Here is a 25,478-nt window from a genome sequence, read left to right as displayed (position 1 = left end):
AGGGGACGAGAGACAGAACAACGGACACTAGTAATTCTAAGGCTAGAAGAACCTCTGCAAAGTATATTACTAACATGATTTTTACATGCTATCACCACACTCCAGAAAGCCTATTTTTCTTAATTTTGCCGTTCACAAATTGCTGACAGATTGTCAGTCAATCTGTTTATTGTTTTATTCACATCCACAGGTAGATCAAATTCTCCAACTAGAAATTATAAAACTAGATGGTTGGTTTTAAAAATAATTTTATTCATATCACAAAAATATCGGAATAAAAATACAACTCTTTGAAAAAACAGTACTAACACATTTATCAAATGTAATAAGTAATGTAATATAATTTAAGTATAAATAAGCTGTCTCTTAGGTGTGTTCTGTTTTTTGACTACTTCTTGAGGTCTCCTTTTGATCATGTCTAGGGATTATTAATCTTAACTAAATGCAGCAATTCCCTTTTTTTTTTGTTTGTTTGTTTCATTGCTTCAAGTTCTTGTTAGTCTCCTACTTTTTTTTTCCTTCAGTGATTTCGTTCTGAGTGAAACCATTTAAAAGTGTACTTCTGCTCCTTAGACTATGTAGCATAATCTGGTCCCTTTATAGCTACCAAAATTAAATGTTTTAAACCCAGCCAGCCACATGTGAGAAACTTGGTCAACTTGCTGTCCAGCATCAAATTTCCAAATGAGAATGTCTGATTGCTCCCCCTTAAGTCAGGTCCACCTCCTGGTCCGTTGAGTTGTAGAAGACAACTTCAGAGAAAGAGGAGTCATGAGCAGGTAACACAGGAACAGCAGTTGGCTACTTCTTTCTTTTCAATTCTCTGCTGATGCCAGAAGGATCAGAAATACCAAGGAGGAAAAGCCACTTTAGGGATCTAAGGAAGCCCTATGGAATGCTATTTTCATTACCTCCATCGATTTCTAAAGACAGCTTACTGTTCAGTAATACACCATAAAATCCTATCTCATTTTAAATGAGAACTTTCTCATATTTTATAAATGAGGTTAAGCTAGCATAAAGCCATTTAAGGAGATTATCAGTCCAATATGAACCAGTAGGATGTGACTCTTTAAACCAACCTATCCCTCTCCAACCTGACTATTGCTTCGAGGTGTATACGTCATTCATCTTACATGCTAGAGGATATTAGTTTTGGATAGATCTACTTTCTCCAGAACCTGATGGAGAAGTGGGAGAGCAACAGAGGAGAGCACGATGAGGAATGAAATGCTGGCTAACCCCAGTAACGTTTCCACCAGCCTCACATTGCTTTACATACCGGCATGCTACCCACGCATTAACATCAGATTGCCTTTTACAACAAAATCCTCCAGTGTTGGATCAGATCAAGTCTCACAAGTTGACCTGACATTGGACAAATTCATTTTCCAGAACCATTTTGACTGGTGTGTGTGTATATATATATATATAGCACAGAGCCAGACTAATAATGGAAAAGAGCACCAGAGACAGGAAATCTGGGTTCTGGCTCAGGCCTTTCTCGATAATTCAGGTCACCCCCTGGGCCTTAATGTCCTTGTCAGTAGCGAGACAAGTGTTTTTGAATGTTTCTTCCAGACCTGAACAAGTCTTTGTTTCTAAATTCTTTGACTAAGGTTACCAGAGCTACTTATGTCCCCACCATATTCCTCTGGTCACTTTTTGCAGGGCCACTGAAATGAAAAGGCTCCTAGAGAACAGATGCTTGAAGTGCAAGGTGGGATAATCCTGGCATCTGAGGAAATTCAAAGAGGTCAATCTAAGATGGAGGTGGAACCTGAGGAAACAAAAAAATAAACGAATACTTCAAACCCTAAATTCTCAAAGGAGGAAAGCATTTTAAAATTTTATATTTTTCATCACAAAGGTGCTCCCAAGTTGAGGTGTAGATATTAATTTGTAGATATTAATCTTGATGGCCAAAGAATATAAAGGGAAGTCTAAATTATGGGAGAATTTAGGACAAGTCTGACAATTTTTATTACATGAACTATCGGGCAAATTGTAAGCACCAGCTATCATCAAACAACCAAATGTTAGCGATCAAGGTAATATTATACCAATGAGGCAAACAGATACATCAGGGATGGGTGTTCTCCATAAGCCTATAATTTAGTAAAGAATATAAGACAGGCACATGAAAATAAACCCAGGACGGAATGCGATGTGCTAGAGAGAGCACTGCTCCAGCAGTTCAAGGCCGAGTCGCTTCAACTGGACAAGATGGCCATGTAGGAGACCGCACCCATGGCTTCAATATGACGTATCGGCTGACTGAGCAGAAGACTATTAACAAGGAAAGTCAGGGAAGTTCTAGGTAATCACAGAACTGAGGGGGACATCCTGGAAAGGGCATCCTGAAGAAGTCGAAAACAGGAAACAAGACTGCTGTGGGCAAATGTGCATAGGCTGCTATGATGTGAAAGGAACCTGAGCTTAATACCCAGTTTGAGTCCTGGCTTTGCTCCTTGCCTGCCTGACCTTAGGCAAATCACAACCTCGGGAAGGAGCCTTGGGTTTCTCTCCTATAAAATGGAGATAAAGATCTTGCTCATGGAGATTTTTATAAGACTAAATGAAATAATAAAATACTGCTTTCGTAAAACATAACCTACTATAGTTAAGTCTCAGGTGTTATATTTCATTTCCTTTTACTTTTTAAAGGTAACTCTGCAGACTCTCATTTCTTAACGCTTTTTAACCCTAACTTCGTAAGTCAAAAAGGAATTGTTTATGAACGCTATAAACCACCCTGGACCTGGTATTAGTCTCTTGGATTCTAATGTTTCTCTTACATGAAAAAGCCTGGGTAGTTTAAGAAAAATTGATGTACGTTAATAGTGTGACTCAAAAAGCTGCTGCTGTGTTAGGCTTTCTTAATAGAAAGAACATTCCAGATCCCAGATAGTAATTATCCCATTGTATGTAGAATTAGACCATATCTAAAGTCTTGGACTCTATTTGTTGACATCTAATGTGTTCACATGAAGCTTCTGGAAACTGCTATGTATAGGACAGTTCAAAGAACTGAGAATGTTTATACTGAAGAGATCAATTGAAGTGTGGAAAGTTAAAAGTCTTGAAACTTTTCCTATAGGCATTGGGGGGGGGGCCTCTTCGGAGTTTTTGAGTGGGAAAATGACATGGAGAAGTGATTTTTTAAATAAAATTTGGCTCTGTTAACTGGGTTAGTAGGATGACTCTGTAAGAGGCAGAGAGACCAATGAGGAGGATGTTACTGAGGTGGTGCAGAGTGACCAGTAAGTGACCCTAATCCGCGTCCATCGGTCGTGAGGGATACAGGCAAAAAGGAGTGATCAGAATAAGCAGCTAGGCCAGGAATATTACTTCAAGATGAACTTAAGGTATTTTACAGATAACGAAAGACACTGAGTTGACTGACAAGAGGGGGAAATTTCAACATGGCAGAACGGCACAGCAAAGAAGGGGGTAACAATAAGCAAGTCATATGTGGGGAGAAAGGAGAGATGGCAACCGTCTGTTCAGAGTAACCTGAATTAGATTTTTGAGAAGGTGAGGTAGAAGGTAAAAGAGTCTAAATCTGGTACTGAGATCCGTATATCTCATATGTTCCACCTGGTAGAGAAGAGCTAGGGGAGCTACCTCCGGGTGTCCTGCTCATACGGATGCTTGGGCAGGTCCTGTGAGGATAGGGGAGATCTTCTCCATGCCCGTGCCCTCCTCATTCCTCTTGCCCTGTCTCCGTCTTGTAGCAAGCCCTTGAAGACAAGCACAAACAATAAAGATTTAGATAGATGAGTTTCTCCTAAATCGTGCCTGTTTCAGGAAGCCTTCGCTGGCTCAGAACTAGATCAGTGGTTCTTAAACCAGGGAGATTTCTAACCCCAGGTCCCCTCCCCACCCCTGCCCTGGGACATTCGTAATGTAATAGAGACATTTTTGGTTGTCACAACTGGGGCAGGGGTGCTACTGGCATATAGTGAGTAAAGCCTAGAGACACTGCTAAATACACTACAGTGCACTGAATGAACCCTAAAACAAAGAAGGATCTGGCCCCAAGCGTCAGTCGTGTGAATAAGAGATCCTGAACTAGAGGGGTAAGGCTGGGCAGTCTGTATCAAAAACATCCCTGAGCCCGCCAGACCTCTTAACCCTATGTGTGTATTGAGTTGTTGGTTGCAAAGAGTCTTAGTGACTTCCCTGTGCTTTGACAGTTTTTGTGCTGAAGTTTGGGGAAAATCACCAGATGTTGGTCTTCCAATTTTCTTTGCTCAATGTACATGATTTCTACTCCAAGAAAGGTTGGTGCTCCTTCATGGTGACTATGACCTCAGCTCTGGCCTAGCAGTTCCTCTTCATTTAATTACAAAGATGGAGGGTAGCATATGTATAAGGCCAAAAATTTAAACTCACAGGGAAAAAGATCCTAGATATCTCTTCTTTCCTCAACCACTCCTTATCTTTCAACCAAAAATGTATTCAAAGGAATTGAGAATTGGTAAAATCACTTGTGGCCATGTAATTTCTCAATGTCATTAGTGCATCTTACCCTCCTACAAGAAAGTGATTCTTGACTCCAAATCTTGTCATTCTGACTTTCTTCCACTTGAAAATCAAAGATTAGAATATCACTTTGCATCAGAAATGTTTCCAAATTAGTTAGCAAGCCTCAGCATCGCCAAGAAAATATAAAGTTAGGGGAAAAAAATAAATGGACTAAACTAGAATGTGTCTTGAGGGCAGTGACTCCTCATGTTTGTAATTCCAGTACCTAGTAGAGAACTGGACACACGGGAGGTGTCCAAGAAATGTCTGTCCAGTGAATGAATAGAAACACTCAGGTTTCCATAAAACGAGAAGAGACTATAACCTAGGCTAAAACCTTGGAGAGATGCTGACATATACTGATAGAGTTTGGGCTTCCAGGAATTGAGGTCAGAATGACTGTACGGTAGAACTTACTGTGGGCTATGCAGCTTCCTGTAAAGGCAGTGATCGCAACAATCCCAATTACTACCAGGATTAGGATGACCCAGAGCTGGAGCAGATTATCCAGAGGGGGTGGCTCAACTGTGGAGGGAAAAGAATAGAGTCAGCTCTAATGTGTTTGCAACTGCAGGATTCTATACTTCTCATGTCTACATAACTGTAGAGAGTATTTTTCACTTCTTTTTTTTAAAGATTTTATTTGTTTATTTGACAGAGAGAGAGGCAGTGAGAGAGGGAACACCAGCAGGGGGAGTGGGAGAGGGAGATGCAGGCTTCCGGCTGAGCAGGGAGCCCGATGTGGTGCTCCATCCCAGGACGCTGGGATCATGACCTGAGCCGAAGGCAGACGCTTAACAGACTGAGTCACCCAGGCATCCCTTCACTTCTTTCTCTGTTCAGCTCTCCACTAAACAGCTGCTAGCATTTTTCTTTCATAACTCTTTGATCAGACACGTATTTGCAGGCAACTAATATCCAGATGTCAGGTATCAAATGTGAAAAAGAAATTTTGAACTTTTGTATTTACTGAATTAAGTTGGCATAAAAAAGATTCTAAGGAGATACTTTAAAAGTATTCTTGTCTTGGGGCGCCTGGGTGGCTCCGTCAGTTAAGCAGCTGGCTCTTGGTTTTGGCTCAGGTCACGATCTTGGGGTCCTGGGGTTGGGCCCCACGTGGGGCTCTGTGCTCAGCGGGGAGTCTGCTTGAAGATTCTCTCTCCCTCTCCCTCCGCCCCTCCCCCTGCTCATGCACACACTCTCTCTTTCTAAAATAAAAATAAATAAATCTTTAAAAAAATAAAAAGTCTTTATATCTCATTTTTATAGCTGATATTTCTATGTATTATTAATAATTAGTTGACATCATGTTCCAGATATACCTTATTTTTCTCTCTCTAGATGTGTCATGCCTTTTCCCTCTCATCCACACACAAGGTTTAAAATACCATCTGATTTCTAAATTTGTGTATCATATTTCTGATCTCATTTTTTGTCCTTACAGCACATACATTTTATTTAAAATGCAAAATTTAATTACAGATTGATTTACTTTAAATACTGCATAGGCATTGTCACAAAGAAACTACTGGGTTATTTGTTTGTTTATTTTTAAATTCTAGTTAGTTGACGTACAGTTCAACATTGGTTTCAGGAGTAGAGTTCAGCGGTTCATCATTTACATATAACACCCAGGGCTCATTATAACAAACGCCCTCCTTAATACCCATCACCCATCTAGCCCATCCCCCACCCACCTCCCTCCATCAACCCTCAGTTTGTTCTCTACAGTTAGGTCTCTCATGATTTTTATTCTCTCTCTCTTTTTCCCCCCTCCCATATGTTCATCCATTTTGTTCCTTAAATTCCACATTGAGTGAAATCATGTGGTATTTGTCTTTCTCGGCTTATTTCACTTAGCATAATATATTCTAGTTCCATCCACGTTGTTGCAAATGGCAAGATTTCATTCTTTTTGATGGCTGAGTAGTATTCCACTGTATATACACACCATATCTTTATTCACATATCAACGGATGGGCATTTAGGCTGTTTCCATAGTTTTGCTATTGTTGATAATGTTACTATAAACATCAGGATGCATGTACTCCTTAGAATGTGTATTTTTGTACCCTTTGGGTAAATACCTAGCAGTGCAATTGCTAGATCACAGGGTAGCTCTATTTTTAGCTTTTTGAGGACCCTCCATACTGTTCTCCAGAGTGGCTGTACCAGTTTGCGTTCCCACCGATAGTGCAAGAGAAGAGGGTTCCCCTTTCTCTGCATCCTCACCAACACCTGTTGTCCTCCTGTGTTCCTGAACTCCAGATTTGACTTTCCAGCTGCCAACTACATGGCTGGATGCCAGCATTTCCACCTGATTTAGACCAAACTCCCTATTATCATTCCAAAGCACATCTTCCAACCGTATTCTCCCACTTCGGTGAATAGCAACACCACAGTTACCCAAACAAGAGTGAAGCCTTCTTTTTGTGCTCAATTCCCAGTAGGTTCCCATGGACTTTTATTCTGCATTCAGGATACCTCTGCAGTTGGTTCCTTTTCCCAAAATCTCATGCAGCAGCTGCCCTTAGTTCAGGTTTTTCTTCTCTCCCACCTAGTTGTCCTTTTGCCTCTGGTTTCCTAGGTTCTAATAATTCCTACACATTCTGCCACAGTGATCATTCTAAAATGCACATTCGACTTCAGTGCCTCTACCACTTAAAGACTGTGGAAAGTTGGTGGGTTTTTTTTTTTTCTTTTCTTTTCTTCTAAAACACCGGATTGCATGAAGATGAGTGATTACCAGAATTGGCCTCTACAGACCAGAACGACAGGGAGGCTCTTGCTATTATCCTGGGAATCTAAAAGTTCCACAGGTTCGGACTCACTGCTGGCTTCCTCTCCGAGGCCACTCCTCACCCATCCTCAAGCCTCACTCAGCCTAGAAAGAGGATGTACGTTTGAGAAAAAGAAGGAGGAACTGGTAGCAGCACACTCGCTCTGTCGTGATGCCAAGTAGGAGCCTAGTAATGCACCACAGAGCAGACTCAGAATCCTAATTACAGAGTCAAGCACGGGCATCGGCACATACAGCTTGTTAGATACCCCATGAGTGGGAATCCCTGATTTACCGCCTTCCACACACATGTGTGCCTTCCAGTATATCAAGGGTTAACCAATTTGGCAGGCCCAGACTAAAAGAATCATGGATCCATTCTGTTTAATTGATAAATTTGGGTTTTTTTTTTTAGAGGGGGTATTTACATAAAGCTTTAGATAAATATATTTTTAAAAGATTTTATTGATTTATTTTAGAGAGGGAGAGAGCGTGAGCAGGGGGAGGGGCAGAGCGAGAGGGAGAGAGAATCTTAAGCAGACTCCACATGCAGCATGGAGCCCGATGTGGGGCTCAATCTCTCGACCCTGAGATCATGACCTGAGCTGAAATCAAGAGTTGAACGCTTAACTAACTGAGCCACCCAGACGCCTCTATACAAATATTTTTACATAAATATATTTATATAAAGCTTTACATAAATATTTTTACATAAAATAAATTATAAAAATATTAAATATTTATGTAAAGCCTTGCTCACATTAACTTGTAACATTTTTATGAACTGTACACTTAATTTTTGTTTGTTTACACATCAGCCCTTGACCACCCACAAGTGCATTATTTGCTTTAGACTCTAAATGATGCCTGCAGTTCAGGGGTGCCTGGGTGGCTCAGTGAGTTAAGCATCTCAGTCTTGATTTCGGCTCAGGTCATGATCTCAGGGTCATGCGATCTGAGATCAAGCCCTGTGTCGGGCTCTGTGCTGGGTGTGGAGGCTGCCTTAGATTCTCTCTTTTTCTCCCTCTGCCCCTCCTCACCCCTAGAAAAATGAAAAAAAAAATGATGCCTGCTATTCAATTAATAGATTTGAAGTATTTATATACTAAAGCTCTCCAAACATCAAGACAGCACTAGTACTTAGAAAGATGCTTGGTGTCCGATCACTACTTTAATAAAGATTGAATGAACAAAGAAATGAATAAACCTGTACACGTCATCATCTTTCCACTAATTGTTGTAAATGTACAGCAAAGAGCTAGTAGTTTTCATTAGACCGAAAAGGGATACTGTTCATCCTTAGCATGAGGGAAGAATTGAGAGAAGGCATATCAGGGAAAAGATTAAAGCTGAACAGTCTAAATCAGCTTTAAATAAGAGCTCCCTCCTTTTATTTGAATGGGCTACATTTTGTTTCCTGTAAGTTAGCAAACTATAGTACACAGGCCAAATCTGGCCTACTGCCTTCTCTTTAAAATAAAATTTTGCTGGAACACAGCCGTATCCTTAATTTATGTCTTGTTTATGGCAGCTTCCATGCTATAACAGCAAAACTGAGTTGTTGCCAATGATCATATGATCTTCAAAGATTAAAATATTTACTATCTGGCCCTTTTCTGAAAATATTTGCCAATTCCTGTCCTAAAATATCACATACGCTCATATTCCAAATATAATATCCGAAATAAGATGATTGAAGATGCTATTACTGTTTTGTGTGCTAATCCCTACCTTAGTCACAATAATCTAAAATTGATTAAATAATGATATATTAATAAAGTGAAAAGTAATGCTGAATTAATAAACCATATGATTCAAACCTCATTTTTATAAAATTTCTAGAACACATAAAAGATGACTGAAAGTAATGAATTTGGACTGTTAATAAACATGTCAAAATTTTGTTTGCATTTGAACTAATATTCCCAGGAAATTTTATCTCATTACCTATTGAAGAGAATAATGAGTGAGTCCACTTCAAGATGGAAAGATCTAGAGTAAATCATTCACTAGAATGAGCTACTACAGCATCTAAAATATCTCTTCTACCACAAGCAAAGATAAGAGGAAGACATGCTATACATTCTATATTATACTATATATCCATGTGCCACTACAAATCAAATTCAGTGTATTGTTTATTACTATGCAGCCATAAAATGCATCGTTAAGAGTGGGCCTGGGAGGTGGAGGAGAGGCCTGGTGGTCTTCCATACAATCAGCCATACAAGTTGGACACTTATTGTAAGTATCTGAGTTCCGTAATAACCCATTACGGGTTTAACATGCATAAATTTATATAAACCCAATTTATTCCATTTTACATTTTCAAATGATTTCACCTCTTAGGGACAGAAAATTCTGTAAGTTTACCAGCTGAAGGGTAAAGTATTTGAAGGTCATGGTATCTGGGCAAAATGACCTCTATTTTCAGGCATTATCCTCAAGTAGTTTGTCATTTACCTTTTTTACCAGACTTCATTGTGAATGAACCAGTAGTTCTTAAAAGGCACATTCACCCACAGAAGGCAATGATTTGATGCCATGGGACAATGGGAAGGAGGTGCCCAAAAAAGAAAGTACCAAAGCCCCAAGGGCAAGTCCAAAGAAGGACAAATCTTAGTGCTTTCATATCAACAATATTGTTACAATAACTTCCTAAGAGGACTACTTGCTGAGAGCACTTACTGGATGCCTCAATTTTAGAAAGTTTATTAAAGAAAATAAAATTGGTCTAGTAACATTATGCTCACACCTTTACAGCGACCTTACCAAGTTACAGTATCACTTCATTATCACTTGTGGGTTTAAAAATAGAAGGAGTACTATCAAAACCAATATACACAATTCTAAAGTGGATCTGGCTGAGTTACTTTGTTTTTAGATTTTACACAGAAGAAACTCCCCAGAACAATGTTACTTACATTTTTGCCAGTTGAAGATCTGTGATACTGTTAAGTCTCCATACTTGACAAGACACACGAAGCTATGGTTGTTTGTTATATTGAAATCCAGTTCACTGCTTATAGCGTAGAGCTCGGTTTCAGGATCTTGGGAAACTGTTGTGTTGATGGCATTTAATTCTTCTTTATTTTCCAACCAGGAAAGGTGAGGCTTTGGAAAACCTCCAGAGGTTGAACACATTATCCTTTTGATGTTACGGGATGGATTTCCAAGGTCAATTATACTAGGGACAGGGAAGTCGGCTGAAGAAAGAACGAAGATATAAGTACATATCGTTATGTATTGAGGTGGTGGGGGAGTGTGAGGTTTTTTTAAAAATAAATTATCTAGCTTTAATAAGAATAATAAAATGAGATATAATTTGCAACTTCCCATAAATCATCAATAGTTATGTATAATCCAAAGATCAACTTTGGTTTGAATTGGGTAAATCAATTCTTCAGCACTGTTGATGGAGGTAGGAGGACACTTACAGAAAGAAGTAGATCTATGTGAATAAATACTGACATAGTATTTTGAATTTGTATGAGATGAAGAGAAAAATAATGGACAACATTTACTGAGCTCTTAATGTTTGTGAGGTCTTGCACACTACCTCATTTCATCTTTACAACAACCCTATGAGGCAGGTGTATGTCAAGAAAGGTCGAATATCAGCAGTTTCATTTGATTTAACCCAATACGATTTCCATTTTATAAATAATCAAATTGAGGTCGAGAAAAATCATGAGTAAGTGGCAAAACTGGAATGTGAATTCAAGTTTTTCTGATACCGGAACCTTCTCTTTTCTTCCCTTGCCTGCTTTTCTTTTCCTTTCCTTTCCTGCCTTCCTTTTCTTCCCTTTCTTTCTAATATTTGAGGTATATGAAGTGGCTCTCATATTTCTCTATTTATGAATTAATACTCTAAAAGACACCTGTGAACCCACCATCCAACTAGAGAGCCAGCACACTGACTGTTGTTTTATTTGAGTTTATTTGTAAATCTACTTGTATGATCTCACCTTTGTTGTCTCTCCATTTCCCACACTTGATATAACACTACTCTAAATTTTCTTTAGCATTCCCTTACTGAATTTTCAAAAGTAGTCTTTAATAAGATAAACCTCTGTCCAAATTGTATAATACTGAGCCCGTAATCTCAACCGCTCTACTTTACTGACTCCCTTGCTGTTCTGATATGCACCACAAGGACAGAGGGGCCTTCCTAGCATTCCTCCAACATCCTTGAGGCACTCTTGCATTTGTATATTTGACCCCCAACAAGATACGAAAGTATATACAAAGCAAAGCACAGTGAAATGACTGCAGAGAACACAGGAGAATCTCCCTAGGCCACTTTCTCCTTATTTCCTAGGCCTACAGAAATGTATGCTTCTCAGCCTGAGTGTGGGGGACCAAGCCCCGCATACTTCACCCCATACAGTTAGGTTTCTTTTCACAATTCGGAGTACCACAGAGAGACGTAGTATAGCATAATGGTCATCGACAGTGGGTTGTTTGGTTTGTTTTGTTTTTAAGAGTTTATTTGGAAAGCATCGTAGTGTAATCACATTGTACCACTTGGATTTTCTTTTAATACAAGATGTATGAAGCAAAGCTGAAGCCAGTCATGAGGCTTGTGCTTCTCGAGAAAGTCGGGTTTTTTTACAAGAACATTTGGGAACCATACACACATAATTAATAAAGATTTCCTTTGAGGCACAGGCTGGCCAAGATCCAACAGCAGGTTTTAAAACCAGTTTTGCCTTTTAGCCCTGGGGCCAATTACTTCATCACTTTCAGTTTTAGTTTGCCCATCTGTAAGATGGGGATAATAATACTGGCCTTCCAGGGTTCTAAGAATTAAATGACATCATTTATATAAATCATGAAGCACATGGCCTGACACATAGCAAATCTGTTAATAGATGGACTTAAGTGGGTCTTAAACTTGTACTCTCTTAGACGAGTTCCCTCATTTAAATCAAGCTGCCCAGTGAAAACTTCCAAAACCACCCAGTAGCACTGTGAATAATAAGAGAAAGGGGAAGTTGTGACAAGTGATTATAACTGCCAGGAAAAGGAAAAACTTGCATTTGGTAGGAGGTGAAGTCATCTTTTTTGCATCAACCCTGTCTCTAAATTAAGTTTGACATTTTCCTGAGCCATTTTTAGTTGACATTTCCTACTCCCGCAATTTAGCTCATAAGATCAAATCATTACAATGGTAGCTGACATCAAGAATATTCCCTTTGTAGGGCGCCTGGCTGGCTCAGTCAGGGGAGTGTGCAACTCCTGATCTCGGGGCTGTGAGTTCAAGGCCCACAAAATAAAATCATTTTTTAAAAAGATTTTATTTATTTATTTGAGAGAGAAATATAGTGAGAAAGAGCATGAGCTGGGGGTGGGGGATGGAGGGAGAAACAGACTCCCCACTGATCAGGGAGCCCGATGCAGGACTTGATCCCAGGACCCTGAGACCATGACCCAAGCCGAAGGCAGCCGCTTAACCGAGTGAGCCACCCAGGTGCCCCCCACAAATTAAAATTTTAAAAACAACAACAAATATTCCCTTTGTTTCTTACATCAGTATTATGTGTTATAACCTGCAATAACAAATCCAAGTAACCCATATCCTAAATTAAGATTCATGTTCATTTCTGTGCTCTGCTTTTCTGAGAGATACTTAACCACAAGAATATTGAAAATATTCTGTATATTAGAAACCATCTTTGCAAGGTCTGGCTAGCCTTAGAACAGCCTCAGCTCCCTCCTAGCCCTTCCGTGAGGTGATCCATCTCAAGTAATAGCACCTAAGGCCTTGCAAGACTGTGAACCATCAAAGAACTACTCGTTTGTATCTTGTTTTAATGCATTAACCCACATTTTCACCATTCTGAATGGGTAGGGTAAAAATATCTTATTAGCAAAGAAAGAGGTACACATGTGTCAGAAAGGTAAACATCCGTTACCCTAGTTTATCTGTTAGCTAGTACAGCTAGTTCCCCAAATGCTGGTTAATGGAGACTTTTAGATACTGTGCTGTTGTTATTATATCGTTTTTGCAGTCTTGGGTAAATGTAGAGAAACGAACTTGCTCAGTGCCGAACCTGGGAAAGTCTCAGGTGTCTGAGGAAACCTCTCGGTCCTGGGCAAAATGGAACAGTGGGTCATCCTAGTCAAAGAAGTGATTATTTAATTTCTAGTTTCTCAAATTGGGTCCTCAGCAGCCGGACGTATGGGCATCACCTGGTAATCTGTTAGTGCAGAATCGAAGATCCAGCCCCACACCTACGGAAACTGAAGCTGCATTTTAACAAGATCCTCAAGTGATTCATAGGAACCTTAACATAAGAGAAGCACTCTTGTAACTGATGCAAATGGAAAAATCAGAATTGATTGATTTTGAGTCAAATAAAAAGTTTCCCTTTTTGTCTTCACTCATATGACTTGGGTGCCCTCCCCCCTCCCGGCCCTTTTGAGGTCCCCAGCATTCTTGTGTTGCCTTTTGAGCTGTCCCTGCTCTCCTGCTGTGGTCTGCTCCTAGGGCTTGCCTTTCCTGAAACTCTGCCTCTTCTCCCTCTTGGGTTCTATTCTTTATCTTTCTATCAGAATGTACACAGTCCTGCATCTACTTCCCTTCGGGCATTCTGTTAGAGGACGGACTATATCTTATGTCATTAACTAGGACAGGTTAATGTGTTTGTGGTGCCACGTCCCCCAGATAACACATTTTCACTTTTAATAGAGATCTTGTAGGGGGAACAATGCTGAAACTGGCAGGAGAAGCAATAATGGTGGGATTTCTAGGAATCAGTGCAGAACTTTGGAGAAGGTGGGCAAAAATCACACCACCATATAATCATTGCTCTCTCCATGAGCAGGGAATACACAGAGGGAGGTTTAAGGTAATCCCATGTAACTGGCTTACCTTCAAAGCTTTAGGTGTGATTTGGATGCTAAAGTGAAAGATTCAGCATAGCTGGAGAACAGAGCAGGGAAGAATAGTGGAAGAATTCACCAAGGATCCACTTACACTCTCTGTTACCAAGGTGAATGATTATCTCTTATTAAGTAATAGGTTCGGTTTCCACTAAAGACCCAAGTGTCCAGAAAGAAAAAGAAATGTGGCTGAATTTCAAGTATGGGAGGAAGGTCAAGGACTATCATTTCTCAGCAAGGGGCTCAGGCTCTATTAGTGTCCTCAGTACTATCACCTGTGATAAATTCAAGACTCCTTCCTACCCAAGAAATGCTTGCCTTCACAGTAGATGTATAAATATGGCTTTGATTTAGAATTTAATTTTCTTCCCTGTTACATAAATAATGCAGCCCGTCCTCTAATGTCTAACTTTGTAGGAATACACATTAGATGAGAGCTTCAAACATAATAATAAATATAAATCGTATAATAGCCATAGTAAGGCATTCGAATACTATTTGAAAAATATTTCTGCCTGCATTGTTCTTACACCTTTCAATATACTTTCACAAGAATATATTACTGGATCAAGTTCAGCTACATCAAATCAGGTGTGTCCCCTTATGATTCAGAAGGCACTTTAGGTCATTCTAGTGCCCCAGGATGACTGTCATATATTCGAGTTGTCAAAATGCAAGAAACGCACACTAATAGATATTTCCAGGATGTCTTGAGAAATCAATTAGGGTTTATTGTAAATATTGTAAAACTACAGACTTACTTAACCCTAAATGAAGACACATCCCTCTTCCGTAAAATTTTCAACTAAATCAATAGGAGTATGTCTTTAAGGGCATCAAGAGTCTGCCAGCTTATAGTAAATCAGAAAAATCCCACTGACCTCTGACCAATAACATCACCGAAGTCATGTGTTTCACTTTGTAAGACCCCTTTTCAGTCTTTTGAACGATACAGGTGTATCTGCCATTGTCTGACAGGCGCAGAGCCAGGATCACAATGGAGAGGTTCTTGGTGAAGTCAGTGAAGGTGCGATTCTCATACTTGGACCACACTTGCTCTTTCCCAGACATGATGGCCAACACCATCTCATCATCCTTTTGCCAATAGATTCGAACTTCCATCAGTTCTTCAGTGGAAATGTTGTAATCACAGGATAGTACTGCTACTTCTTTCACCGTCTTGTTCACCTGGATGATGCCTAAGGAGAGGCAAACAGAAAAGAATTTCTATCTATTAAATATTGCCTCCTGCAGAAACAGGAATTCCGAGCGGGCAATAACAGACCTCAGGGTGTTGTATCTAGTGACTATGCGTGATCAGAGAGTTCAGTTTGATCTTGGTAATTTTGGTCCCCAGTGTTTCTCTCTCTCTCCCTTTTTTTATTGTGGTTAAAAAATGTAAAATATACCATCTTAACCATTTTTAAGTGTACAGTTCAGTAGTGTTATTTATATTCATGTTGTTATGAAACAGATCTCCAGCACTTTTCATCTTGCAAATCCGGAGCTCTGTTTACGTTACACAACTCTCCTTTCTTTATCCCCCCAGCCCCTTGGTAACCACCACTCAATGTTCTGTTTCTATGAGTCTGACTACTTTAGATACCGCACATAACTGGAATCACAGAGTGTTTTCTTCTTATGAATGGCTTATTTCACTTAGCATAGTGTCCTCAAGGTTCATCCATGTTTTAGCATGTGCGAGAATGTCCTTCCTTTTTAAGGAATAATAAGATAATGATAATAATATTCCATTGTATGTATATACCACATTTTTTTTTTCAATTTGAGGAAGAAGGTCCACTAGTTCCAGAAGAAGGAGGACTTTCGGAGACCTAGCATATGAATGCCAACCATGGGTAGGCAATATACTCAGCCTGATGGGGATATGGAAGTCATCGGAATGTGAGATCTTGAAGAGACTTCCATGTTCGTTCATTTTGGTGTTCTTATTTATAGATGAGGAAGCTGTCCCAGCTCTACACTTTCTGGTGCAGACCTTTCAAGCCACTCTCCTTGTTTACTGGTTTCCCCAACTTTAGGCCCCAGTTACAGGATAAGTAGGCCAACCCTGCCCACACCCCGGCCAAACCCCACTCTTAGGCTCTTTTGCTTTGAGAAACAGAGTCCTTTCCTTTCCAGGCCTGGACTGACCTCATAACTTCAGGCTGAATTGACTCCCCTCATCCCCACCAAACAAGGTGTAGTTTACACTTCCAGACTATTTCTCTTCAGCGATCATTTAGGGTCCTTATCTTGTTCAGCTATCTGCAATCCATGAAACAGCTGCTCTATAAGAGGGTCCCCATTTAAAACATTCTGCCCATTTCCCCATCAGTGTATTCCAGGATTACCAACATTTCAGCATCCAAGCTCCATCTTTTTGTTAGCGTCTAAGCATTTATCAGTAGCACCAAACTCCCCTGTCAGCCTGTGTTTTCTGATTTTTTGGGTCATTCTTCCCATGTTGGGCTTGACCTACAAGCAGATCCCCCAAGCCCAAGCTCTTTCACAACTAGCCACCGCCTCCCCCACCCAACGCTATCATGCCCCGTATCTCCCAGAGCCACACAGCCTCCCCTGCAGCGGTCCCTATCTAGGGATCGAGTTTCCAGTCCCTTTCTCTGCTCAGACAGCAGGGTCATGGAGCACTAGCACCTCTCCATCTCAACAGCCACTCTTCAGGCCTTCAGCAGACTGGATGTGGGCCACCCACAGCATTAGGAAGTGAGTTTTGTGACAGCAGGTATCTTCATAGCAGGGTGAAGTAACTCAGAATGATCTAAGGCACCCCTTTCGGCAATTGTGCTGAACAATGCCAACCCCAGCTTTAAGGAACATATCTGGAAAAGGAGGAAGAAATGAAAAGATATACTTGAGGGGAGCATGTAATAGCTAAATAACCTGAGCTCTCTTTAGAAAGATACAGCAGAAGCAAACTGACAGGTATAAGGACCATGAACTACGGATTCCTATTGACTTGGATTCTAGTCCCAGGTCAGCCACTTGCTAATAAATCCATTTCCTCATCTGTAAAAAGGGTATGATACCTACCTCCCAGGATCATTGTAAAATTAAATTCAATTAAATGATATACATGGAAAAGTCCCTATTACATAGCAAGTCTTCTGTAAGACTTTCCTTTTCTCTCTTTCCCGACTCTTGCTCCCAACTTCTACCCTCTGGTCCTTCCATTGCACTCAGGGGTTTTGTCAGGCACTCAGGACTCTGGCCTTGCTGTGGGCCAGACAGATACCATGACAGAAAGCAGCCCATTCATCTGGATTCCAAGTAGGATCTTTCCCCATGACCTGTTTGTTCCCACCCGAAAAGAATCCACGATTTCTAGCTGAGTTTGACATGTGGTGACATTAGCAAAAGAGGAATCTGAACTGAAAACGAGCTACTTTCAATGATGACTCTTAAGGAGTTTTTGTCCAGCCATCTGAGGAGAAGTGTGGGTGTCCCTCTAAAGGTCAGTAACCATCAATGGGATCCTTAATGTTCCTATGTGAAATCCTCTCACCACACACTCATGCTGAAGAAGAACCAGACTGAAAAGAGGAACCAAAAATCTTCTGAGCAATTTGGAAATTCCACCAGGACCCAGCTTCCATACTCGGGCCTGCTGCATGCAGACAAATGAAAAGTCTCTGAGGTTGTTTTGTCTGCTTCAGCGGCTTTGGAGGGGAGAGTCAGGTCCCAGAATTCTGAGCATGACCGCCTAAAACCTAGTTGAATTTTGACCTTGCTTCACCATTTTACAGATGGGCAGAACAACACCTACCTAACGGAGCGGGCACGAGGATTCTGTGAGGTGGCGCACGTGAGATGCCTCTGCAGTCCTCGGCACGTGCCAGGTGCTGGCGCCTTCCCCAGACATCCTCGCAGCCCAGCTCATAGCTTCCCTCGGGTTTCTGCTCTGGTCCCCCTTTGTCAGAGAGCCCTTCTCCGACTCCCTCACCAGCACCCTCCTCTCATCCACCCTGCTGCTCCTCAGTCCCTTGCCCGGTCTTATTTCTCTTCAAGCTTGTCTCAAGCAGTACTTACTTTTGAGACTACGAGAGCAGGGGCTTTCTCTGTTTAGTTCATTGCTGTATCTGCAGAATCTAGAACAGGGACTGGCCCATAGTAGGTGCTCAATAAATATTTGCTGAATGCATGGCTAAGCATTAGGTGATGAGATCTGACTCCATCTGCTGCACACTAGAATCATAACCTTGAACGAGTTGGCTCCTTGGGAATTTCTGCAAAATGGGCATAATATTTTCTCCCCTAATAGTTCACGTAATTATCACGGGGATTGTATGGTACCCAAATGTAAAAGTGCTTAGTTAACTGTAAAACGCTATACAGAGTTTTAAATGGGGCCATTCCTGTCATTCATAGCATGTGATTTGCTGAATCGCACCCAGGACAGGCCAGAACCACCGTGGTAACTAGCTGACAGCTGGACTGAGCCAAGTATCCAGAGCTGGGCAGAACAGCTTAAGTCCCTCTGTGCTGTGATGTATGTTATCTCTCTGGGACTTAGTGTGCTTTCTAAATAAGTGTTCTCGGGATGCCTGGGTGTCTCAGTCAGTTAAGCCTCTGCCTTCAGCTCAGGTCATGATCTCAGGGTCCTGGGATCTCCCCGCATCGGGCTCCCTGCTCAGCGGGGAGTCTGCTTCTCCCTCTGACCCCTCCCCCCGACATGTGCTCTCTGTCGTGCACACTCTCTCTCTCTCAAATAAATATCTTTTAAAAAATACTATAAATATTAAATAAATAAATAAAAGTGTTCCCTGACTCTAAAGGAGACACGTGTTAAATTTATAGAAAGAATGGTAAATACAGAAAAACATAAAAGTCATCTATAATCCCACCATCTCAAGATTTACTGTTAATGGTCTGTGTATATCCTTCCAATGGAAGTGACCCTTTGGGACTGTGGTAAGCACTCTTCATGAGGTGAACCAGCACCCTAGGGCTTGTGTCGGCCTTGGGCTTGGTGCTGGGAACACAAGGAGGATATGTATCTGCTCTCCAGCAGCTGACAGATTTGAGACATGTCACTTTGATTTTTGCATCGTTCCTGACTTTATCCCCTCTTGAGACCCAGCCTATAGGCTCTGTATAAATCTGATCCTTTGCAACTCCAAATGGTACTTCTATCTTTAAAAAGCTCAGGGACTTTGAATATCAGGGTTGTCACAGCAAGAACCGCGGCTCATAGGAGCCCTTGGCCAGCAGCATTCAGATAGTACATGACAATGGGAAGAGTCTCTGTGGCACTCCGAGGGCTTTCTTTTCCCTTTGGCTCAGTCTTCCTCAAGCCATAGACTTACAGGCAACACCTTTCCCGGGTCCTTGGCCTACTCCTACCAAAGGCCTCTCCCCACCACTTGGAGCTGCGCTTCCCTGAAAACACCCCACCTCTAAGAAAAAGCTGCCTGTGTCGGCGCCTCTGAGAGACCCTGTTAGACCCTCTGCCTTATAACTGCCAGGCTCTGGAGCCCAGGAGTCCAGTGTTTTTGCCTCCACAGACCCAACCCAAAGTGGAGAGAAGTTCAGCCAGCCCCTCCCTTTTCGGGACAAAGTGGCCCCTGTCAGGGGCAGCAATGGCCAGGCTGGGGATGGGGGTGGGGAGTCGGTGGTAGCACAGCTTCCTGGCCCGGACCGGGAGTGGAGGGTGTGTGACAAATCCCTTTCCCTGAAGCCAAGGCCTCCGTGATCTCACCCAGCCTTGCCTCCCGCAGGCCATCCGCAGCTCCCAGCTATGCCGGGGCTGGCAACTGCTCCCCGATACTACACCACACACGCTCTCCAATCTCCCCCCACTCCAGTCTCTTCATCAGAGCTCCCCGACATAGCCTCCTGACAGGTTTACCCCATCCCTGGCAGCCCTACAAGCCGTTCTTTATGCGTTAGCAACACCACTTCTTTAAAATGTCATTTCAGAGCTTTACTACCCAAACCAAAGTTCTGTGACCCAACAGCATCGGTACCACCTGAGTGCTTGTTAGAAACGCAGAATCTTAGGCCCCTCCCAGGCCCACCTCAGCAGAAACTGTATTTTTCAAAAAATATACAGACTTTATTTTAGAGCATTTTAGGTTCACAGCAAAATGAATGGAAAGTACAGAGAGTTCCCATATACTCCATCCCCTCCACGCACACAGCCTCCCCTACCATCAACATCCTAAGCCAGAGGGTACATCTGTGACAGTCCACGAACCTACATTAACATCCCATTACCACCCAAAGTCTGCAGTTTCCCTTAGGGATCATTATTGACACTACACATTCAATGGGTTTTCACAAACGTAAAATGACACGTGTCCACCCTTAGTATCATATGGAGTCTTTTCACTGCCCTGAAAATTCCTTGTGCTAGAAACTGCTTTGGACAAGGCCCCCAGGTGATTGGTACAGACCACGTCACTCCTTAAAACCCGTCCGTGGCTTCCCAGTCCCTCCAAATAACATGCGGATTCCTGACCATGGAGTCTGGTCCCTGCCTCCACCTGCCCCAACACCCCTGTCTCCACTTCCTTGCTCCTCTGTTCCTTTCACATGCTGCTCTTCCTCCTTCACCCAGCTCACTCTTAACCACTCTCCCCTCTGGCGGAGAAAGACAGTGTTTGCCGTTCGTGCATTCATTTGAGGGATTCTTTGATTGATTTTCATATTCGTCCTAATGACCGTAAATTTCATGAAGGCAAAAGCCATGTCAATCTTGCTCACAACTTGTCCCCAGGACCAAGAAAAGTATCCTATACAGAGGAGATGCTCAATATTTGTTGAATTAATAGGTGAGTACACAAAAGAAAGAACACTTGTGCCAGACTCATCCTTACCTTTGTGACTTTGCACTGGGGCCCCACCCAGAATTCTCCCGCCATCACGGCCTCCGCCATAAAGCCTGCCCAGTGGCCCCAGCCCGCCCTGGTCGCACCTTGCCCAGGCCTCGGGCTCTTACGATCAGGACCAGGCATGTCTCTGCTCTTCACTAGCTTGGGGGTTAGTTTTGCCGTCTTCAACTAACACACTCAGATCTCTTAGAGGGCAGGAATCCCAGGTTCAGTTGTGAGTACATAACAGGTGTTCACACGTAAGACGCTCAGGGATTTGTTTCTGGACCCAGTACGGCAACAGTAAAATCTGAACGGAGCTGTGGGATAAAGTGCTTTCTTAAATATTTTTCTTTAGCTCAAAGATCATCTCCTTCTGCTTGCCTCTAACTTCCCTGGTATACCAGAGCAATTACACCAATTATAATTGCTAAAACCCTGGTTTTAATTTTCTATTTTCTTTCTCTTTTTCACTAGTTCCCCCCCTCCCCCCCCACATATTTCTAGGAAGCCTGTATATATTTCCTTCTAAACATTTTTAAACTCTTTAGACTTCCCCAGAAGACTCATTAGGGAGTGCTCCCCCAGCTTCCTAGAAGAAAATTATAACTGTTGTAAGTGTCATAGAATTGTCAAATATATACAATATCTGATGCATACATTGTGAAACTTAGGTCGCAGTTCTCTTGGTTCAGCAACCATGTAAAATAGCACATTTTCCAGCCCAGGACAGAAATGCACGCCTACCACCACTGCAGGCGAGTGATCCGTGCGCCCAAACTCCTCTCCTGTCCCTCCTCCTCCCTCCCTCACATTTAGACATTCTGGTTGATGCCTGCAGTGCAGACATGCTTTAAGTAAGCAGCTCTTAAGACAAGGGCCTTTGACATTGGGCTCTTTGCAAACTGGCAGACCATGCTGAAGCCAAAGCCTTCTCTTTACTTTGGGGACACCAGGTGGTATGCTGTGCAGCAGAAAGATCTTTTGTTTTGACTTTAAAAATAAAGTCAGAACCATTCTTCAACAGGATGAGCCCCACTCTTCTCAACAGCCCCCCAAATCCAGCCCTTGAGTGTCAGCTTGCTGGGTGACAGAAGGGAGTAGCACAGAAAAACCCCACCTCTTAAACCTTGAAGCAGCAAAACTCAGTCAAGTTCCTGAGAGTTCCTTACCTGAACAGAAGTAAAAAAGACAAGCTAGCATCAAGAGCTGACAGAGCTTGAGATATGGGTGTTTGAGTAGTGGTGGTCTCCACTTCTCTGGGTGATCCATGGCTTCTGCTGCTTAGGGTAGAGAGTGAAAACAATTTCAAACCAAGTGAGACCTGGGTCCCACCCAGCAAGCACCAGGCAGGAGCAGAAGACAATTCGGTTGCCTCACACAGAGGGTTCTCCTGTGATGTTTGCAAAAACACTGTGGAGGGTGTACCTGGGTCTCCAAACTCCTGAATGTAAAAAATTGTGGATTTATTTTCACAACCTGAAAAGGAAAAAGATTAAAGTCACCGAGGAAGGAAGGTTGGCCTAGTATGGGTCATAAAACTCCCTAGTTGCCTGCCTGAAATGAGTCGGGAACCTTAATCTGAGCAATGTCTAAACCACACAATCTCAAGGGTAAAGCAAAGGTTGGGGGAACTCCGAGGAGGTGATCTTGCCTTGTACATGTTCCCAAAATGAACCACAGCTCTGCCATGGAATGGTTCTGATTAATGGGGACAGTAAGACTTCGGTAAAAGCACAGAGAACTATAAGGACCCTCAATATCAGTTGGCCAAAATTCAAATCCTCTTGAAAACACATCACAGAGCACCAGTGAGGTCATATTTTATCCATGGCAGGACTTAAGTTATGAAACTACTTCCTTCTCAATACATTAACATAAAAAAGTATCTCCATTCTTAAACACCCTACACAGGGAACATGTCTTAAACCGGCAGAGGTTCTAAATCAACAAAAATTCTGTTAGTAAAAAGGGAAAAGACGTACTACAAAAATTCCTTAATTATATTATGCATTACCATGGGAAGAAGCTGATTTTTTTGGCAGTAAATTTATCAAAATTTAGAACTGAAAATGAATGCTGTGCTCCAGTATGATCTTCTGAGCTTGCCACCACAGACATAGTCCAATGCTACTCAGAAGACGTTTGGGACCCCTCTTTGGGAATCACCCCAGAGCTCATTTTCCAGCCACACTTGACAGTTTTATTAGCTGCACTCCATTTTAACCAGGATTCTTCACCAGAATTTTATGAGCCATAACTCTATTGATGACCCACCAGCCATTCTGGGTAACCTCAACCTCCCACGGGACCGAGAACCCAGGCAGTCTCCTTTGGCAGTAAGTATGCATCTTGGAGATAGGAGTGATAGTATGTTTGTTTAAAAGGCAGTCGGGTTGTTGGTAACTATTCCTACCGAGCTATCCCATATTCAGATAATAGTAAGTGTACTTACTTGCTGAAGAACAATTCCTCTTTTTTTTCTTGTGTTAAAACAAAACAAAACAAAAACCGAAGGATGAGGTCCCAGTTCTGAGATGTTCTTTTCTTGCCGTCTCCAAAATAATGACAAGTTGCTCAGTTTTTCTTTGGGTGATATACCAGAGGTGGCAATCCCCCTTCCAACTTCCTTTTACTCACTAGAAGATCTATCTTATGTACTTCACCAGAAGTATTTAAGTCAACGCAGGGGATGGTTAGGGTGTTATGTATGATTTGAGGAAGCTTGCTCTGCTGTCCCTTTTTGTCAGCCACCTCCTCAGAGGGTGTGGCCAGGACAAACCACACAGCCCCTCCCTCACCACCTCGTGCAAACCAACAGTCTCAAGGGGAGAGAAGACCGTAGTGGGCAGCCTGGGGGTGAATGGGAGCCGGGGGCGGAGGGGGGGGGATGGCCCATTGGCTTTGGTGGTAGATAGACTGTGAACTTTGTGGGCCAGTAAGTTCTGAGCTGGTCTCAAGTTTTGTTTTAGCACCCAGTTACCCCTCCTCAATAGTCATGCCACTGCGGAGTGGGCTGTCTACCTCATATGTAGGGATCACTTTTTGGAGAGTGCTGGGCTCGCTAGGCTGCCGTTAACTGCACTCCCGCCTCTCCAACCCCACTATCTTCACCGACGGGACTTCCGGCAGCCATGTTGGACAGGATCGCAGGCACCGTAGCTGCAGTTGAGTGCACCTCAGGTGAGCACGATGACAGAACCGAGAGGTAGGGTGAAGAAGATTTTAGTACCTCCCTCTCACCCCCCATGCCACCTCCGGACTCCCTCTGTTTTCAACCAGCCCGTGTAGAATTCTGGAGCATTCTGTGGGTAAATAGCTGACTCATAGTGGCGCAGCTGACGGGTTTTGCACAAATAGACCCTGACAGCACCTTGCCCGGGCTTGCACGTTTTACAGTCTGTTCCTGGCCCTGGGGCTTCTCTTTTGCTTTGGCATAGGATACCCTTGCAAGTTCTGTACTTAAACATGTACAGCCTGGGAATATGGGGGTAGTTAGCGCCCATGGGGCTACTCTTGACCAGAGGAGGGTGGAAGCAGAGAGCTTCCAGGTGGGAAGTTCTGAGAGACATTTCATGAGGGCTTCCAGGAAGGCTCCAGTGGGACTGAGTACCAGCTGCCTGCAGCGGAGGCCAGCGTGGTAAAGCACCCTTGCACTGGCTTTTCTTTCTTCCCTATCTCAATCCTCCCGTTCTGCAACACTGGACTATATTCCCAATAAACTAGACCTTTGTTTCCAGCTTTGCTTTCTGGATACTCCGGGTTAAGACAGGAGGGATGTTCTTATGGTAGAGATACAATGGTTTTCTATCTAAATTAGTAAAGTAGAAAGGTGAGTCAATTTAGAGGAAGAAAAATGACAGTAGATGTGATACCTGAATACGGTAAACATCGTGAATGTGGAGCAGAAGTGTCTGAACTACCGACTTCAGGCTATTAGAAAGTAGCCTTTCCTGGCAAAAATCACAGTGTAAGCTGCCATCTATCCTAATATTTTCAGGGTTAAGGAAGGCACTGAGATCCCTTTAAATTAAAAGCCGACAGGGAAGGATGACAGTTGAGGCCTCTGGATGTCCACGGGGTGGACAATCATCCTGAAGGAAGAGGAGGAAAGAATAAAGGCTTTTCCACTTCATGACTGTGCTTAGGCTCTGACAGGGCCTGTGCTCTGGCAGATACAGGACTTCGCTGGGGGAAATATGTCCCAATGCTCAGCTCATGCCCTGGCCTCAAAAAATTGAGGACTGCCTTTGAGACAAATCTTAGGCACAGAGTGAGTGGCAGCTTCTCTGATGTGATCTGCTGGGTCCGCTCCCACCCTGACCCCTCCTGGTGTAGTATCCACAGCGCCGTGCTTCCCTGCCACCCACAGGACGCTGCTGTTTGGGCTACGGCGGTGTCTTCAGACCGAGATACTTCTACCCCCAAGGGCACGTGCAGATTTTCAA

The 25,478-nt window shown here is 42.6% G+C and overlaps 1 protein-coding gene across 1 annotated transcript; it reads right to left on the bottom strand.

Annotated features, from left to right (window-relative positions):
* Positions 1–237: 237 nt before the first annotated feature.
* Positions 238–23,731, bottom strand: CD80 (CD80 molecule). Its single transcript, XM_045785118.2, has 7 exons — positions 23,486–23,731; positions 22,203–22,509; positions 15,079–15,396; positions 10,234–10,515; positions 4,948–5,055; positions 3,628–3,743; positions 238–1,780 (listed from the first exon to the last, which is right to left on the bottom strand). Exons 2-6 carry the CDS (start codon positions 22,300–22,302, stop codon positions 3,643–3,645), a joined length of 909 nt encoding a protein of 302 aa, XP_045641074.1. The 5' UTR covers positions 22,303–22,509; positions 23,486–23,731; the 3' UTR covers positions 238–1,780; positions 3,628–3,642.
* Between the last annotated feature and the right edge of the window lie 1,747 nt (positions 23,732–25,478).

This window comes from Ursus americanus, chromosome 4 (genome assembly GCF_024610735.1).
Source record: "Ursus americanus isolate L20-20 chromosome 4, mUrsAme1.1.p, whole genome shotgun sequence".
NCBI classification, from domain to species: domain Eukaryota; kingdom Metazoa; phylum Chordata; class Mammalia; order Carnivora; family Ursidae; genus Ursus; species Ursus americanus.
This window is presented reverse-complemented; position numbering and strand designations above follow the sequence as displayed.